Below are 17,588 nucleotides of genomic sequence, written 5' to 3' on the forward strand. Positions count from 1 at the left end.
ATGTTTAATAGAATTATTAATATAAATGTCTAATATCTAAAAGTTATATATATTAATATTATAAGATTATTAATATTATAATATTTAAAAGTTATTATTAATTTTATAAGATTATTAATATTATAAAACATAAGTAATTATCTACACCAATAAATAATAAATTAATGTTGAATATATTGAACAAAAAAGAATACACAACTATAAGAAAAAAAATTGAGTTTAAAATTCTAAATTAATAAATATTTAGCCTATAAATTATTTAATGTTAAAAATTAATGAAATAAAATAATATAATGGCACAATATACTGCATGAAATTATATTTATTATAGTTTTGCATAAGAGATGGGGTTGCAATAATGTATTTAATATAAAAAGCATATTCTATATCTAAAATATATAGCTATATATAAAATTTTTCTGATTACAAATCTTACATAAATCCAAAGTTATCAAATTAGATTGTAATATTTTATACAAAAAATCGGAATGTGCTTATAACTTCGATAAATTATAGAAATTATATTACTTTGGTTATATAAATATATATAAGTTGGCACATTTCATAAGGAGATTCACAGAAAACAGAAAGATATTCATAAATCATCTATTCATATACAATAGAAAGATACTACAAACCATATCTTTTGTACGAAGTATGTATAACTGATTTTAAAAATATCACAAAAAGCCAAGACTTGTCAAAGATTTTTCACATGCAAAGATATGCAAAATAACTATTCAGAAAGTCTTTGCCAAGTCTGCGCCCTTAGTCATTGTTCTACATTTAAGAACAATACTTTGTACGCCTAAGGATGGGGTTATGCAGTACTAAAATACTATCAGCCGATATGATAGGCAATATATTGGCACAGTGATGATGCACTAAATGACTTACGCTCTCAAATACGCGATCTTTTGTGCGAACCTGTAAATTAAAATTGTGATACTTCATGACTATTATTTATTAAAATTCAAATGCTGAAAAATATTTAGACATGTAGATTTATAATCGGTAAAAGTTTTAGAAAATGTTTTTCCGATCATATATACGCTTTAATTTTTTCATTAATAATATTGTTAATATTATTTCGTTTCATACTTACGACGCCTTCAGGATCAATTAGTAATAAATGTTTTGGGATATTATTATTCATTCCAGTCAGAACATACTGGCCAGGAGAACCTTGTGACTCTCGAACCAAAAAGTCGCCATCCTTAAAAATAAAATAGCAAAAATAAATGTATATTAAATGATAAGAGATCTTTATATTTTTTTTATAGACATATATTTACTCTAGTAAGCATAGATTCTGCTCGAGATCGGCTAATACGTCCGTGAAACCAATCTTCTTCTATTAATCGCTGTTTCTGTGATCGAGGACTTAGTCTATTCATATCCGATATAGCAGAACTGAACGGCTCTGTGATTATAAATAAAAAGCTCAATATGAGGACAATAAATTATAAATAATTATAAATAAGCAAAAATTCTTAAAAATTTTAATATTACATTAAGTCTCTTCATAAGAAAATATACTTGAGATTGCAATGTAATCATACGACATAAATAAATATGAAGATCACAGCAATCAAAGATCATTATTTTAAAATAGTTATAAATTTTGAATCTTTGTTAAGAGATTTGCGATAAAACAATAATTCTCTTACGCATATCAAAAACATCAAAAAGTGATGCTGGATCACGATGATTGTCTCTGTTTGCAGCTATGACACTGTCATTCACATAATTATGCTCAGACATTATATCTAAATTCGGTGATGGGGATATAATGCTATCTGAGTTTAAATCAATTAGATTCCCAGTTTCTGTCGAGAAAGATAAAACGGAGGAATAAATATAAAAACAAATTTATACATAAAAATTAGAGTTCAATCTACGTGTAACAACATTTTACAAGATAGTACCTGGCAACTGCTGATGTCTGTCTGCAGTAGATGGGAATGAATCAACTGTAATATTTTGTACGTGAGTACGTGATGCATTATTTTGATGATGCTTTAGATTAGGCAGTGTAGATGCTGTATTAGGCAAAGGAGGTACTGGCGGTGGGCCAATATCAGGAGGTACTTTCCCTGGTAGATCATTGTAATAATCCCTGTCTACTTCCCTGACACCGTTTAATACAGGGCTAAATAAATACACAAAATTATAACAAAGACTATTATAACTTTAGATCTATAAACGCATTTATTTTTACAACTTACTGCAAGGAACTTGGTTTTGTAAGAAATTCTTTAAATCTGAGTTCAAATGCTTGTCCGATAGTGGATATAACATCTTGTGCTAAACCACCTGTACATTCAAGCACATAACAAGCACGCCATTCTTGCATATTTTTAGCAACATATGCAACAAAATCTAGTATTTCCTATTACATAATAAAACATAGCTTTAATTTCAAAACAAAAATTATAACTAATATATATTGTAAATTTTTACTGTAAATTATATGCAGCTTTATTTCATACATGTACAAAAATAGTGAAATAAAATATACAAAAGATAAAATGCGATATATATCAATGTGTGCCCTTTACCGTATCACCGCCTGAAGCAAACGATATACGTGGCATATCATGTTTCGCAATAATGTGTCCAGTATCAATATTAGTCAAGGATAAACTGCAACTGCTAATGGTTAAAGTAACATTAGCAGCGCTATAATCCATACAAGGTTTATTTGCTATAGCTCTTAATACCTTCTCATCAACCTAATAGAGAAAAATTTAATAAAAATTATAGGCATAAATATAATTATATCTATAAATAACAAATAATTTTCTATGAAATCTACCCTTCTCTTTTTGTCAGCAGATTTTAATCCGGCAGCTTCGCAAACTCTGTTTATGCATTCTCTAAAAAAGAAAGTAAAAGGTTGTGTTCGTCATGTATTTGAAAGTATCCACGACATTTACAACAAGTTATAACTTTAAATATAATAGTTTGATAACTTACTTAGCTACGCACGAACGTGTTTCAAAATCTAAACTTTTCATAGACGTTTTTACTTCAAGACATCCAATATACTGTAATGTAAACAAAGATTAGATAAAAGGAAGTAAATAAATTGAATCAATAGATTATCTTTTTCACTGGAATTAATGATATTTTCGAATTAATTTTCTTATGCATTTATATGCTGCCCTTCCCTTGTTGCTTTCATTTATAATAGTTAAGGTGTGACGCTTTTACCTTAGGGAATTTCGTGAAATAAATTTAAGAGCTTATCGTACTCTGCAGTACTAAATAAATTTGTGTTGACAAATATTATTTCATTGATAATATCTGAATCCATTATTACATAATCATATATTATTATACAACACACACACACACATACATGTTTAGGCAGGAATTTATACAAGTACTAAAAATTAAATATTTTAAAAAATTACATTTCAAATAAAACATAATAAGATATAGAAAATAACGAATAACAGGAAAAATATTTAATTTTATTACCTAATGATAATAAAACAGCAAAACAAGAGATAGAACAAACGATAATTTTAATATTCAGAACGATAAGAATCAATCACTAAAGTACAAACATTTCTGATCTGTGTGTGTGTAGAACAAAAAGCCTTAAAAGCTTCAAGCTCCGTTCTAAAATATTCTTTTATCAACTTGTTATTAGAATACAACAAGCAAAAAGAAATAATAATAAAAAATTTCTTTAATGATCAAATAATTTGAATACTGCTCCATTTTTATATATTCTTTAAGAAAAATAAAATATATTATTTTTAAAAACATGCATAAAGAACATGGCAAAATTTTATCCTTAAGATACCCTGTGTAATTATAATACATATTGAATTTTTCATGAGACTTTAAATCTATTTACATATCTTAAAAAAAATAATAGATAACATACCTTCACTGTATAACTAATTCCTTCCTTACTTACTAAATGATCTGGATGTAACCATCCTCTAGCTGGTTTACTGATAAAACTACTACCACCTGTAGCCATTGCTAGATTAACAAATACAAATGTCATTGCTTCATTACTTTAAAACAAACATGTAGCAATGTAACATTGAACTAGATATCTATTTTCCTAAAATTATCACTCTCCCGACTATTTATCAACGTTAAGAAATAAGAATAATAATGATAATATAATATATATCCAACAATTGTAGGAATTTAAAGGTCAAAATTATACAAATGGATTAACAATATGCAAGACAATAATTAGTCTTGTTAAAGCTTAACATTAACTTTCATAGTAACGCATTACATGGATAATTTAATAATAACTCCACATTTTTCGAAGGAATCAGGAGAAACACTGGAAGGAGATATGGAGCACTTCATTGATTCCAAAATCAAGACAAGGAATTAAAAGTATACACAAGGTGACACGCGTGAAATTATCCATATAAAAGATCACGTCATGTGCCAGTAACTTTAAAAACTATCAATGCCAAATCGGTCTATACACCGAAAACTTGGACTACATGGAGATCACGTACCTGATAAATTATCTATCAGCTACCGAATTAATCCACTACAGATTCGACTGTTAATTAATTGATCAACGACACGTCGATCATTGCACGAGGAGTGTCGAGTCCGTCGCTCGACTCCGATTCGTTACCGATGATTCTACGGATGATTCTGATGTCTATCCAGTACATAAAAGAATGGATAATTGTACTTATACTAGTACTTATACTAACTTAGGCATAGGCGTGAACTGGCGTACTACTACTATTGCACGACAAGCGCACGTATACAACGATTTCAATTTCGTCTCGTAATACCACGGTTTAATTGGCTGGATCCAACAGTACAGCCAATCAGTTGTAACCATTCGGTGCCATCAATGAAATATCAAGTCTGTTCTTTTCATCTAAACTTCTTGCACCACCCACCTTTCTTTCTCTTTGTCTTAGGGCTTATTACGGTCATCGACGAGATATTATTAAAGACTGTCAACCCTGAGTAAATTTTCGGCGATATAAAAAGGGCCCGGAGGTAAAATTGAAGAACGCTGACATTATTGGCAATTGATATAAATTTGCTATTATTAACATAAATATTTGGTTCATATTAGGTGTTGGAATTAATTCGTAGCGTTTTACAAGAGATGGCACAAGCAGTACACTATTTCGTTGTTACCTATAGTTCTGTATGCATTGTAAACAGCTATCATAGGACGTCATTTGCCGTACATAACCTTTCTTGAAATCATAAATAACAACACTGTATAATTCATTGAATATGTCAAAATTTGTGCCAGATAAAGTGTTTTTGCGGGGAGTTTTGCTTCATTACTTTAATATGAACAAAAGTGCAGCTGAAGCTCATCGTATTTTAGTGGATGTGTATAGTGAACATGCTCTGGCTGAGCAAACGTGTAGGAAGTGGTTTGCACGTTTTAAAGCTGGTGATTTCGACTTGGATGACAAGGAGCCAAAGTAGTAGAAAGTGATGGGAAGTACTTTAATTAATGTATTTTTGGTCAAAAGTAGTAGAAAGTGATGGGAAGTACTTTAATTAATGTATTTTTTAATGTTCATGAAATAAATAACGTTCTTTCATTAAAAAAACGCTACGAATTAATTCCAACACCTAATATATTATTAAATTTATGATATTTTATTACATAAATGTTCCATAAATAAATATGCATACTTGTAAAGCTATAATATTCTATATATTGCAGAAAAATTACAACTTTTTTCTCTGCAGTTATCATTTCTGTTGATAATCAAACTTTGACAATAACACTAAAATTACAATTTTAAAGAAAAATCGAATATTATTGAGTTCTAAATGCATAAATATGTCTACTAAACCAATAAATTATAAAATGAGTACAATATTATCAGTTTTTAACTTTTAAATTATTAATTTCTAATTATTTCAATATTCACTAGGACGCAAACTCCTGTAAGAATGTTGGTCTTTAATAGTATCTAACCGGTGTTACGGTTCTTGAAACGAGGTGAAAATTACAAAAGTGATCGAATTTATTAGAATATTTATAACTTCATTGATTAACACCTAATAAGTTTGCTCATTTTTGTAATTTTCATTTTGTCTAAAGAACCGTAATAAGTCCTCTCTTATCTCTATTTATATCAGGAATCAGAGAATCGATTTTGAAGGTCGATTCTGTATCTTCAAACAAGGTGAAAATTACAAAAGCGAGCAAATTTACTAGGTGTTGACCAATGAAATTATTAGTATTTTAGTAAATTCGCTCACTTTTGTAATTTTCCCTCGTTTCAAGATACAGAATCGATCCTCTGTATCTTGAAACGAGGTGAAAATTACAAAAGTGAGTGAATTTATTAGAATACTGACAATTTCATTGGTCAACACCTAGTAAATTTGCTCACTTTTGTAATTTTTACCTTGTTTGAAGATACAAAATCGACCCCTAGGAGATCAAATGTGTGTCCTTGAAGTGATTATACACTAGTATTGTATGTATGTATACATACACCATGCACATTTGCAGAAGTTGAGCCTATAAATGGCAGAACCAAGAAAAGAGAACTGCTATTCGCTCGACTCCCCTTTGATTCTCTCTAAATGGATAACTTCTTTCTCTGTTTACTACCGTTTAGTAAAGCCTGAGTGATTGGTAAGTACTGCTGGATCAACAGCAACCAATCAGGCTTTAGTAAACAGAGAAAGAACATTCATCCATTTATCTAGATATTGGATGATCTAAAAGAATACACCAACAGCATTGAGCGCTTACAGATCCGCTCTGCACAGCTGAGTCTACTGAATGCGACCAATGGATGCATTTTGTTACGCTTGTAGTGCTTGTAAATATTATTTGTCCATATTTAATAGACAACAAGAATGAACTGAAAGGCTCCGCACAATAAAAGAAATAGGGAACAGAGAATAAAAATTTCAACCTATCAGAAACTGTGTATTCCACAATATATTTCTGATAGGTTAAAATTCTTATTTTCTTCTTCTTTGTTCTTTTTATTGCCCTCTTATTAAATGCATCCAGAAGCACAATTGCTCACTAAGCGCTCAGTGAGCTCTTGCATTTGATTGGCATATTCCATTAGATCTAAAAGTATAAAGCAAACAGATAAAAGAGCTCATTGAGCTCTGAATGAGCGGTTGTGCTTCTGGATGCACCCCATTATATCGCTGTTTTACATCAAGTGAAAAAAAGCAGAGTTTTCATTGGATGATATCGCTCATCGCGTTCAGTGTGCATTAGGTTCAAACGTCAATGTCTGATATAGCAGGTGGCCCATCTATGTATTTATGAATATCGGTAAAATAATTGCACGCCGTGTCCAGCTCGTTCTTTTTCGTTCATCGTTTGATAGACGCGGTAACCACGGAGTAATCCGTTTTAATCGGCGATATAACGCAGCCGAGAGTGATTCAAAATGACGGAAACTTTACAATTAAGAGGCACACTTCGTGGTCATAATGGATGGGTCACGCAAATTGCGACAAACCCGAAATATCCGGACATGATTTTATCCTCTTCACGTGGCAAGTATCGGCCGTTGCTGGCCTTTATCTCCTTTTATCTAATCTCTTTTATAATTTTATAATGAAATTCTGATTTTTTTGAGCTATATTTTAATTCGCTACTATACTTGCTTCATTTTTTTACTATAATTATGTGCTGCAAAACATGATTTTATTTAATTAGTAGATTTATTTAACCTTACATATATCATGTAATATTCCATTTGTTCGTTGAGTAATTGTAGAACTATAATAGCAATTAAGGATGATGCAGATTTTGATAAAAAAATTATTTTTATTAACTGAACTTCGTATTTATTTTTCTCTTGTTCTTATCAAAATGATAGAAAAAAGAAGAAAGATAAACTTGCAAGAAGTTCGGTTAGAAGGAACAAGCTTAAAGTTTCTGTATCTAACTTATTTATCTTAATTTATCGTTCCTAAAACAGGTTATAATTGAAAGGCTTTTTGAAAAATTCAGTTAACTCCATTTTTTGACAAAATAACTTTGAGTATTTAATATACTAAATATTCTACTTTTGGTATAAGAAATGGACAACTCTGAGTAAATTAATTAACAGGTTTTGTAAAATATTTTGTGCAATATTTTCCAAAACAGTTTTTTTTATTAATATTGTAGTAACTTTTAAAGAAGTTGACTGGATTTTACACCAAGAGTATTCACTTCATCTCATGTACTCTTTTATTTATACTCTTCAAATTCTTGAATCAGCCTGTTATAAACCAAGGATGAAGGATTGAACTTGCTGATTATTCTCACACAAAGCTTTTCATCATTCCATTAATGTTCATTTTTATCAATATATATTACTTTAATTGTAGTTTAACTTATCTTTTATCTGTTTCTAATATCCATTTGTTAATTAATATTTAATCTCGGTTTAAATTTCTTTTTATCTTCTAGTTCTAATAATTAGGAAAAGATAGAAAGTAAATTAACCCAATTAAAGCTACATTTCTACTTTGGTAGAAATAGGCTTAATGCTCAAAACTAGAAAAAGATAAAGTATAAATTAAATTGAAGTTAAAAATAATCTAAATTGGTAAAAAATTAAGCTGCAATATTTGTAACTTTGATTAACTTAATCAGCAATTAATTTAACTGCAAAATTTATATAATTATATTATTTTTTTCTTAATTTAATCTTTCTTCTCATGTCTTAGATAACAAAAATTAATTTTGTATTATTGTTCCATTTTAGATAAGACTCTGATTGTTTGGAAATTGACGCGTGATGAAGCTAACTATGGTATCCCACAAAAACGTCTTTATGGACACTCGCATTTCATAAGCGACGTAGTTCTTTCATCCGATGGCAATTACGCTCTGTCTGGTTCGTGGGACAAAACATTGCGTCTTTGGGATTTGGCAGCGGGTCGTACGACTAGAAGATTTGAAGACCATACCAAGGTGTGACTTCGCTCTTCCACATCGCGACGATACATATTTGAATTTTCTTCGTAACAAAGATAAAAAAAATTTTCCATATTGTGAGGTATCACTTCATAATATGAGTTTTTTTTTATTTATTTATTACGATGGAAGAAGTAATTCCGCGAAAAATATGAGATATACTGAAGCTTTTTTTTAAATATTTTTTTTTATTGAGAAATAGAAGAGGTAGGATTAAATCAGTAATGCCGTAAGTATCGATCCGATATTAAAAAATTATAAAACGAATATTGCTTTATTAATTAAATTTTAAAATTAATTTCTGTTGAATATAGGATGTTTTGAGCGTCGCTTTCTCTGTGGACAATCGTCAGATTGTCTCCGGTTCACGAGACAAGACGATTAAATTATGGAATACATTAGCTGAGTGCAAATATACCATCCAGGATGATGGGCACACAGATTGGGTCAGTTGTGTGCGCTTCTCTCCCAATCACGCAAATCCTATCATTGTTTCTGCAGGCTGGGATCGTGTTGTTAAGGTGAGAATAAAGCTTACGTTTACAAAATTCATGATAAATGTAAACGTTTGATAAGAATGATGGATATCTTATATATTATACACATGATATATCTATGAGTGTATGCGGATATGGGACTGATATTAAATGCTATATATTTTGTTTTTAATTGCATGATAAATTCGTTAATAATTTTTGCAATTCACATCTTTTACAGGTCTGGAACTTGACGAACTGCAGATTGAAGATCAATCATAGTGGTCATACAGGATATTTGAATACCGTTACAGTATCACCTGATGGATCACTGTGCGCATCTGGTGGAAAGGTGCGTATGGCACATATCATGTTTATCATTCAAAATGCATTTATCATATGAATTATATATCATATTAATTCTATTCACAGGATTGCAAAGCTATGCTGTGGGATCTGAATGATGGAAAACATCTTCATACTTTGGATCATAACGACATCATTACAGCTTTATGCTTCAGCCCTAATCGTTATTGGCTTTGCGCCGCGTTTGGACCATGGATCAAAATCTGGGATCTTGAGACTAAAGAAATGGTAGAGGAACTGAAACCCGAAGTCGTATCTGCAACCAGTAAATCAGAACCTCCCCTCTGTCTGTCTCTCGCGTGGTCCACTGACGGCCAGACACTATTTGCTGGGTATTCTGATAATACTATTCGTGTCTGGCAAGTTTCTGTATCTAGCAGATAAATACTTTGTAATAAAAACTTACAATTCTCAACAATATTTATAAGTCTTATTATTTACACTTAATATATAATATACAATGTCTACAATATAATTCTATACAGAATTATAAGATAACGTGTACAAGTCCACTATCGTATACAAATGATTAATTACAATTCTATTTGTCTTTATTTTCTTCCATTTTCTTGTTTTGTTCGAATTTCTGAAATTCTTTTTCGGCAATCTTGTCTGTCTCGTCCTCTACTTGTATAACTCCGAGTACTTCAGGGATGTAGAATTGCATCATATTTTGTACACCGTTCCTCAATGTTACTACTGAGCTTGGACAATTAGTACACGAACCTTGCATTTTCAATTTCACAATACCCTCCTCGAAACCCTATTGCAAATAAGAAATATGATGTATCACGTTCGGGACAATGGATGCATGATGGATTCCTTAAGATTCAAAAACACTTGCCATAAATACAATGTCACCACCATCTTCCTGTACTGTAGGACGTATTCGTGTATCCAATAATTCCTTTATCATCTGAACAACCTCATCATCTTCCGTATTAATTTCTACAGAAATAAAAACGATCAGCATTTTATTTTACCCTGAACATTTTGTATAAAATTTTACATCATACGTGTATCCGCTGCAGGTTGGGAAGCTTCATCCATGACTGGCAATCCGCTTGCAAAAAAATCCATAATGGTAGCAAATATCTCTGGCTTCAACAACTTCCATTCTACGTCCTCATCGACTTTCGTAACTGTGATGAAGTCAGGTCCGAAAAATATGGCTTTCACTCCCTCGATACGAAATAACATTTTTGCAAGTGGCGAGCAATATGCATCCTTAGCACTTGGAAAGTCTTTCGTACATCCTTCTCCCAATACTGACACTCCTGGGATAAATTTCAAACTATTCGGGTTCGGTGTATCTTGCGTTTGGATAAACATATTACGTCTTTGTTGGCTATGTATCAGAGGACTGTGTTTAGGAGATAGTGTACAAACTGTTCCATCACCATGTAAGTGTCTAACGCCAACAGGGAGAATTCTGAAAATAATATGTATAAATGATTTACTGTTTTATTAACTGTGTTGAAAATAGATTTTGCAAAACATTTGTTGCAAATTTTGTCGATAAAATATCAACAGAAACATTATACATATAGAATGCTTTTAACAAATACTATAACAGAAGCAAAATATTAGTTAACTATCTGTCAGCAGATTTAAGCAGAATATTGTGACAAATTAGTACTACCTTACACTTTAAGCTTGTATTTTACCAGCAAAGCTTATAATATAATCTAGTAGTAGAAACCGAATAAGTGTCATTTTGTAATTATTTACAAAGAATTATCATTTAAGTTACAAAATTTTGCTTAATTCCTACAAATAATATATCATCATCTGTTAGCAGGTTTCTGCTAACAATCTGTGGTGATTAAATTGCAACTGTTAAATCTGATTTTTTTACATATTTGATTGATTTGATTGTATTTGGATAAAGATATTCATGTGGTACAGTATATACGAAATTTTTCATATATATGGATAAAACAATGAAGTTGTAAATCTTACGTTGAATATTCTTGCGCCAGTAACATTCTACTGATTGTAGGTACATTTTGCTTCGTAAAAAGTTTATTGAATGTCCTGGAAAACACATAGATGTTTACGAATCTATACAGCTGTCAGTAGAAATATAAACATATATAGCAGAAAAATTTATATCTATTCGACAGAAAGTGAATTACTTACTGCGTACATTGCTCGTTTGTCAATGTTCTATATAATGCCGGCCGGCTCGTATGGAACGATCTAAAAACTTTATCCATTGCTGTTTCCAAACTATCTCTTTCTGCTGTCTTTCTCCTCCCTCAAATTGTCAAAGATCTCTCTTCCTTTTATCGACGCATGTGCACATGCGTTGCCTCAGTTACATGCGCGTTTTCTTGTATTTTTTATTCTCTCTCTCTCTCTCTCTCTCTCTCTGAAATTTACTAGATAAAATTAGATAATTTTTTGTTCTACAAACTGAAGAGATACCGTCAATTAGATATATTGCAATCACAAAACTTTTATATGGACTGCTCACTGGCTCACTCTGCCAATTTTGCATGTAATAGAAATAGCCAGTAGCGCACCCGGTCGATATTGCCAGTTTCATTTTATTGCATAATATCAAAGAGAAAAGTTTTTCTCTGATAATACTCATACACATTATTTTATTCTTATTCACTGAATGTTGAACAAGGATAAGATGATATCATGCGCAAAATGGGATATACTTACTCTACACAAGTGGAACGTATCATATGAGATATGCTAATGTAAGCATTATACAGGGTGTCCTATAATTTGTACCTATAATTTGAACAATTCTTTTATTTATCTTTACAGAGTAAAAGCCACTCAAGTAAATATGATATCTGCATAAATGTTTAGTAATACATTCAATTGAATATCACAATGGACCTTACACATGAGTAGATGATAAAATGTACAGAGATTTAGTACAAATTAAACACTATATTTATTTTACAAATTTGGAATAATTTTAATTAATTTTGAATAAATTTTAATTGCAGTCAATGATCTCAAAGGAGGCGTCGATCGTCTTTCTCGCTTTTGCCAAATATTAAACATATACCTATCTCGCTTTAAGTTCCAAAAGCGTAACTAGGGAATCGATTCTGTATCTTGAAACGAGGTAAAAATTATAAAAGTGAACGAATTTATTAGAATACTGATAATTTCATTATCAACACATAGTAAATTTGCTCTCTTTTGTAATTTTCATCTTGTTTGAAGATACAGAATCGACCCCTAGTTTTCTTCTGCTATAGAAAACAAATTTTACTTATATGTAGCGCAACAAGAAAGGATGAGGATAAGCCAGAATTTCAGGTGAATTTTTTAAATGATTTTTTTAAATTCTAATTTATATAATTTCATTAAAATTTTATGTAGTCAAAATATAAAAAATGTTATGTATTCCAAATCTTTATTAACATCTTATTTATTTTTAAATGTATCAGTTGAGAAATAGATTATATCTTCTAAATATCCGATAGTTTAAAAATAGTCCAACAAATTAAAGACAATTCAGATTTTAGTAATGTAGTAATTATGGACAATATCTAATGTAGCAACTATATAATCTTGTTTTAAATCTAGATTAAATTTATTTTTTCACACTTATAATATATTTGTAAAGCATTATACCTTTTTTGAAATATAAACCATAAACAAAATAAAAAGATTATATACATAAATTAATAATTAACTTTTAAACTCTATATAGTAGACTTATAACAAATATTTAATTCTACTGTTTTTTATTCTTATTGTTTATTTTCATTTTTTGTACACATAATTAGTTCTTTTTGTAATATATTTAGAGTTTAAAGGTAAATTATTGTATAAATATTGATTTAATATAAACAATTAACATGTTTTTTATCACTCGTTTGCTACATTTAATATTATATTACAATTATAATTATATTGAATAAAAATAAAATCTTTGAAAAAAAAAAAATTAAGGTAATAACATGAAATAAAATAATATTATGTTTAATTGCTTTTCAATATTAAATAACATATCGAGGTGGGTTTATAAAATGAAGATCATTATATACTACTGAATCATCTCTACGAATACCCCCAAAAACTACTAATTCTCCTCTTCCCACTACAAGAGAATACAGAATTCTCTCATCGGGTCCCGAACGATCATTTTGTTTTAAGGGAATCCACAAAGCATTGCAGTCGTCCGAAAGAACATTAGTAATATCCAATACAAATATCGATAATGTGTTTTCAGCTTTTTTAGATACTTTCATCAGCTGTGTCTTCTTATTACGAATTTTCTCCTCCATTCTTCTTAGCGATTCCAACTGACGTTGTCTATTCGAGATTGCGTTACTACGAAGAGGTTGATCGCGAAATGCGGCCATGCTTAGAGTATTATCACCATAAAACGGTATCGTTTTTGGGATATTAGATGTATGCGATGAAGGATGTGCATTTTGCGAATGTGATCTAGAGAATGCTCCATGCCGTCCATTTATATTTTCATCCTTATCTACAGTAGATACGTTTTCTTGTCTAAAAAATTCAATTAATAATAATAGCAAAGTGGTTATAATTGTTTGTCAGTGTAACGTTTTACAATGTTATATTATAACATCAGACCTTTCGGGTAAAAGATTTGATTCACATAAACGTGGTGAAGTTTGAACCTTTTTTAATGAGATACTCATATCATTTGCTGGCTTTGTTTGACGTCTATTTTTGCTAAGTACAATGATATAATTTCCCACCTATGTACAAACAACAAAATTTTATATATTAAGATATCTAGCAATATATGGACCAATTATATTCAATGGAGTAGCATTTCAGTAGGATTAAGTTAGATACCTTACAAGCCTGATGACACCAAATACGCGTTGGTGCCCATTCAGTATTGTGCATATTGACTTTCTTCCATGTCCAAGACTCACCTTCCATCGTTAACAACCAAGCATCATTCATAGCAGCATTTGGTCCTGTACAACCTCCTATAGATTTCGAAATTTTCACTAATTATCTAATTATGTTTAATTGTTTTGACAGCAATAAATAGAAATTTCAATATGTTTTCATATGAAAAGAAATTAACAAGATAATACTTGTTTTAATATCGAAATACAATCTTAGGAGTGAATAATAACATCAAGTACAAGTAGATATTTCTCTTACCAAGCACAAGTAAATGTTTCTCTCCAAGTTTAATTTGCGACTGGCCATAACGTGGCTGTGGCTTCAAATTTGATGTACTTTGTTTGTGCCAGGTATATGAATCCAAATTTAAGCACCATACATCATTAGAACTACTTTAAAATAATACAAGCAATGTTGTGCATAAAAAATATATAATATGTTTTACTTTCACACATTCATATATAATTTTACAAGAATATACCTGTAGTATCCATTACAAACTCCGCCGAAAACAACCATTAAATTCCTATGTATTGTTGCAGAATGTGCAGATGTTGGTGGTGGAGTTTCTAATGTGTTTATAGCAGTCCACTTATTTGATTTTATACAATATACATGTAATTCATTAAACAATTTCCACTGCTATAAATATATTATCTACTTTAATATATTTCAATATGTCTATTTTTTAATATTAAATAACATTACAAATTTTATGAAAAATAAATAATGCAAGCTGTAAAAAATAAGTTTGTAACAAACTTTGTTAAACAGTAAAATTATAGTTTTTTTATGTACCTCCCAGCACATGATTTAATTAAATAAATCTGATTTAAGAATGTTTTTATAAAAGTCTAATATAAATGTATAAATATACATTGTATGTGTGTGTGTGTGTGTGTGTGTGTGTGTGTGTGTGTATACAGTCTCAACTGAAATTATCCTTTTTTTATTTTAACAGTTACCTGATGTAAAGGATATGGCGACGGATGAGACCAACCTCCAAATAAAATTAAGCTGTTCCTATAATACAGCATAGTAGCACAAGCTTTAGGCGATGGATAGTTGCCCATAGTGATTGGTCTAACCCATGTCCTTGTGCCTAAATCTAATTGCCATAAATCATTGAATGTTGTCATTGTAGCTGTACAACCACCAAAGACATACATAGAGTTATCATATATACAAGCAGAATGTGAGTGTCTTTTTCCAATAGTAGATATCCAATGCATAGATGGTAATGAATCCCATAGCAAAGATCCAAAAGCGACAGACTTTTGAAAATGCGCATCATTGTGCTCTATTACATCTAGTTAACAAAAAACATATATTAATATGTGGAACTGATTGATGGGATTGATAGTTCATTTATATAGCATATTCATACAAATAAGTGATATACAAATAAGCGTGTAAAGAATAATGTAAAAGAAACGTACTTTTGGTAGCGCGGTACCATCTTTTACAAACAAGTCTGCACTCTTGGAGATCTTTGTAAGGTGGTATCAAACTTAGGATATATTCCAACAATTCATCGGGTAGATCATTGATTTTGCATTGCATTTTGCACGGAGTAACAATCACAACCGTACCACGAAAATCAACTGTACTTTATGTAAAAATTTTGGACTTGAAATATCCTCATTTCCACATGGAGATAAAAAAGTTCATTCTTGAAAATACATTTTTTACAAAGGCATCATTGCACGAACCTTTTTACTTGACGAGTATATACGCATTTTCTTTATCGTACATGACATTCCTGACAAAACGTACAACTGTAATTCAGAATAGTTTACAAGATAAAGAGTGTGTTATCCAAACTGAAAGAAAAATAGGAATATGCTCAAATATAGCTTTTTGTTGTATTTTGTTGCACTGTTTTTTCGTCAACTGTCTGTCATGTTACAGATTGACCACGTTCAGCAGTGTTTATCTCAATTTATCTTACAACTGTTGAAAATTCTCTTTGCGATAGGACTATTTTCCTTATTTCCTCTAGACTTTAGATTTAAAGCAGAATTTATAATGCGATCGCAAACTCGTTCTAAAATAGTAAAAGCCAATCGAAAACTATAACACCAATCATTAATGCTTCTGATTGGCTGTCACGATCGCTTTTTAATTATGGGAGCTTTCCATCAAGGCTTTTGAACGACACACATCGGCACGATGTCGGACATGGTGCTTTCTAGCAATGAGCGCTCAGTGAGCGGTCGTCGCTTCTGGATGCATCCATTTGGCTGCGATCAGCAAACTCAACAGTTGAGCGAATTATTGATGTATTCTTCTAGATTTAAAATTTTGATTGGATGATCTAAAAGAATATACTAGGTGCATCTAGAAGCACGACCGCTTACTGAGAGCTCAGTAAGCTCTTGCATCTGATTGGCATATTCCATTAGAACTAAAAATATAGACCAAATAAATACAAAAGCTTACTGAGCGTTCAGTACTGTCATTAACGGCGAGCGCTCACTTAGACTGCGTTCGGATTCCCATCTGGATGCTCCCCGGTAATATCATCCTTGTTGTTTATTAAGCATTAAATAAGGATGACATGACACCCGAGGAATGGGAATCCGAACGCAGCCCAAGGTTCGTTTATTATTAACGCTTAATTTCCGAGATGCTCAACATTAAGAAAAACAGCTTGAATTTACAAACGGACACTGAAAGTCTTCACAAGGCATATTTACCCATTGTAATAAAGTTTGACTTTTTCGATACTGACAGCCCGTCTCTTCTCTGACGTACGTGGTGATCCGTTTCAGCGAGCGTGCATATTAATCGATATACAATGTCCGTTTTTCACTCCTGCGTTCCACTCGTTCTTTATGTTTTTTTTAACTGTTCATTATATTTATATGGACACATTAGTTTTGATAATTTATATATGTTTGTTGGTGAGTTTTTACTTCTTATCATAATTACGGTTGTTA

At 30.8% G+C, this 17,588-nt stretch overlaps 4 protein-coding genes across 6 annotated transcripts; 1 reads left to right on the forward strand and 3 right to left on the reverse strand.

Moving 5' to 3' along the window:
• Nucleotides 1-437: 437 nt before the first annotated feature.
• On the reverse strand, nucleotides 438-4,707 carry LOC108756974 (SHC-transforming protein 1). Its single transcript, XM_018501189.1, has 11 exons — nucleotides 4,506-4,707; nucleotides 3,902-4,002; nucleotides 2,980-3,050; nucleotides 2,819-2,879; nucleotides 2,562-2,735; nucleotides 2,229-2,392; nucleotides 1,929-2,152; nucleotides 1,671-1,829; nucleotides 1,296-1,423; nucleotides 1,106-1,216; nucleotides 438-927 (listed from the first exon to the last, which is right to left on the reverse strand). The coding sequence occupies exons 2-11, from the start codon at nucleotides 3,998-4,000 to the stop codon at nucleotides 787-789; spliced, it is 1,332 nt and encodes a 443-aa protein (XP_018356691.1). The 5' UTR covers nucleotides 4,001-4,002; nucleotides 4,506-4,707; the 3' UTR covers nucleotides 438-786.
• Nucleotides 4,708-7,300: 2,593 nt separating this feature from the next.
• On the forward strand, nucleotides 7,301-10,188 carry LOC108757055 (guanine nucleotide-binding protein subunit beta-like protein). The gene is made up of 5 exons (XM_018501347.1): nucleotides 7,301-7,518; nucleotides 8,721-8,929; nucleotides 9,247-9,453; nucleotides 9,650-9,760; nucleotides 9,841-10,188. Exons 1-5 carry the CDS (start codon nucleotides 7,410-7,412, stop codon nucleotides 10,156-10,158), a joined length of 954 nt encoding a protein of 317 aa, XP_018356849.1. The 5' UTR covers nucleotides 7,301-7,409; the 3' UTR covers nucleotides 10,159-10,188.
• Nucleotides 10,189-10,197: 9 nt separating this feature from the next.
• LOC108757056 (NFU1 iron-sulfur cluster scaffold homolog, mitochondrial-like) lies at nucleotides 10,198-12,253 on the reverse strand. The gene is made up of 5 exons (XM_018501348.1): nucleotides 11,917-12,253; nucleotides 11,737-11,811; nucleotides 10,791-11,206; nucleotides 10,619-10,722; nucleotides 10,198-10,537 (listed from the first exon to the last, which is right to left on the reverse strand). The coding sequence occupies exons 1-5, from the start codon at nucleotides 11,991-11,993 to the stop codon at nucleotides 10,316-10,318; spliced, it is 894 nt and encodes a 297-aa protein (XP_018356850.1). The 5' UTR covers nucleotides 11,994-12,253; the 3' UTR covers nucleotides 10,198-10,315.
• Nucleotides 12,254-13,751: 1,498 nt separating this feature from the next.
• LOC108756973 (F-box only protein 42-like) lies at nucleotides 13,752-16,696 on the reverse strand. 3 transcript variants are annotated; one of them, XM_018501187.1, is made up of 8 exons: nucleotides 16,359-16,696; nucleotides 16,086-16,250; nucleotides 15,612-15,955; nucleotides 15,128-15,288; nucleotides 14,905-15,038; nucleotides 14,584-14,723; nucleotides 14,356-14,483; nucleotides 13,752-14,268 (listed from the first exon to the last, which is right to left on the reverse strand). In XM_018501187.1, the coding sequence occupies exons 2-8, from the start codon at nucleotides 16,207-16,209 to the stop codon at nucleotides 13,752-13,754; spliced, it is 1,548 nt and encodes a 515-aa protein (XP_018356689.1). In that variant the 5' UTR covers nucleotides 16,210-16,250; nucleotides 16,359-16,696. The 3 variants fall into 3 exon arrangements, with proteins under 3 accessions (XP_018356689.1, XP_018356690.1, XP_018356688.1); XM_018501188.1 differs by having other exon boundaries at nucleotides 14,905-15,035; nucleotides 16,086-16,696; XM_018501186.1 differs by having other exon boundaries at nucleotides 16,086-16,696.
• Nucleotides 16,697-17,588: the final 892 nt, after the last annotated feature.

Source organism: Trachymyrmex septentrionalis, unplaced genomic scaffold (genome assembly GCF_001594115.1).
Source record: "Trachymyrmex septentrionalis isolate Tsep2-gDNA-1 unplaced genomic scaffold, Tsep1.0 scaffold131, whole genome shotgun sequence".
Lineage (NCBI taxonomy): Eukaryota > Metazoa > Arthropoda > Insecta > Hymenoptera > Formicidae > Trachymyrmex > Trachymyrmex septentrionalis.

Bases quoted from the DNA above. Each gene is read 5' to 3' on its own strand.
- LOC108757056 (XM_018501348.1), bottom strand. From the start codon at position 11,993: ATGGATAAAGTTTTTAGATCGTTCCATACGAGCCGGCCGGCATTATAT. The intron at 11,207-11,736 runs GTAAGATTTACA...TATTATTTTCAG, and splicing joins CTGGCGCAAGAATATTCAAC to AATTCTCCCTGTTGGCGTTA. The intron at 10,538-10,618 runs GCAAGTGTTTTT...TATTTGCAATAG, and splicing joins GTGGTGACATTGTATTTATG to GGTTTCGAGGAGGGTATTGT.
- LOC108756973 (XM_018501187.1), bottom strand. From the start codon at position 16,209: ATGCAATGCAAAATCAATGATCTACCCGATGAATTGTTGGAATATATC. The intron at 15,956-16,085 runs GTACGTTTCTTT...TTTGTTAACTAG, and splicing joins ATGGTACCGCGCTACCAAAA to ATGTAATAGAGCACAATGAT. The intron at 14,724-14,904 runs GTAAGAGAAATA...CGAAATCTATAG, and splicing joins GAAACATTTACTTGTGCTTG to GAGGTTGTACAGGACCAAAT.
- LOC108756974 (XM_018501189.1), bottom strand. From the start codon at position 4,000: ATGGCTACAGGTGGTAGTAGTTTTATCAGTAAACCAGCTAGAGGATGG. The intron at 3,051-3,901 runs GTATGTTATCTA...TTTACATTACAG, and splicing joins GAATTAGTTATACAGTGAAG to TATATTGGATGTCTTGAAGT. The intron at 2,736-2,818 runs GTAGATTTCATA...TTTCTCTATTAG, and splicing joins CTGCTGACAAAAAGAGAAGG to GTTGATGAGAAGGTATTAAG.
- LOC108757055 (XM_018501347.1), top strand. From the start codon at position 7,410: ATGACGGAAACTTTACAATTAAGAGGCACACTTCGTGGTCATAATGGA. The intron at 7,519-8,720 runs GCAAGTATCGGC...GTTCCATTTTAG, and splicing joins GATTTTATCCTCTTCACGTG to ATAAGACTCTGATTGTTTGG. The intron at 9,454-9,649 runs GTGAGAATAAAG...CATCTTTTACAG, and splicing joins GCTGGGATCGTGTTGTTAAG to GTCTGGAACTTGACGAACTG.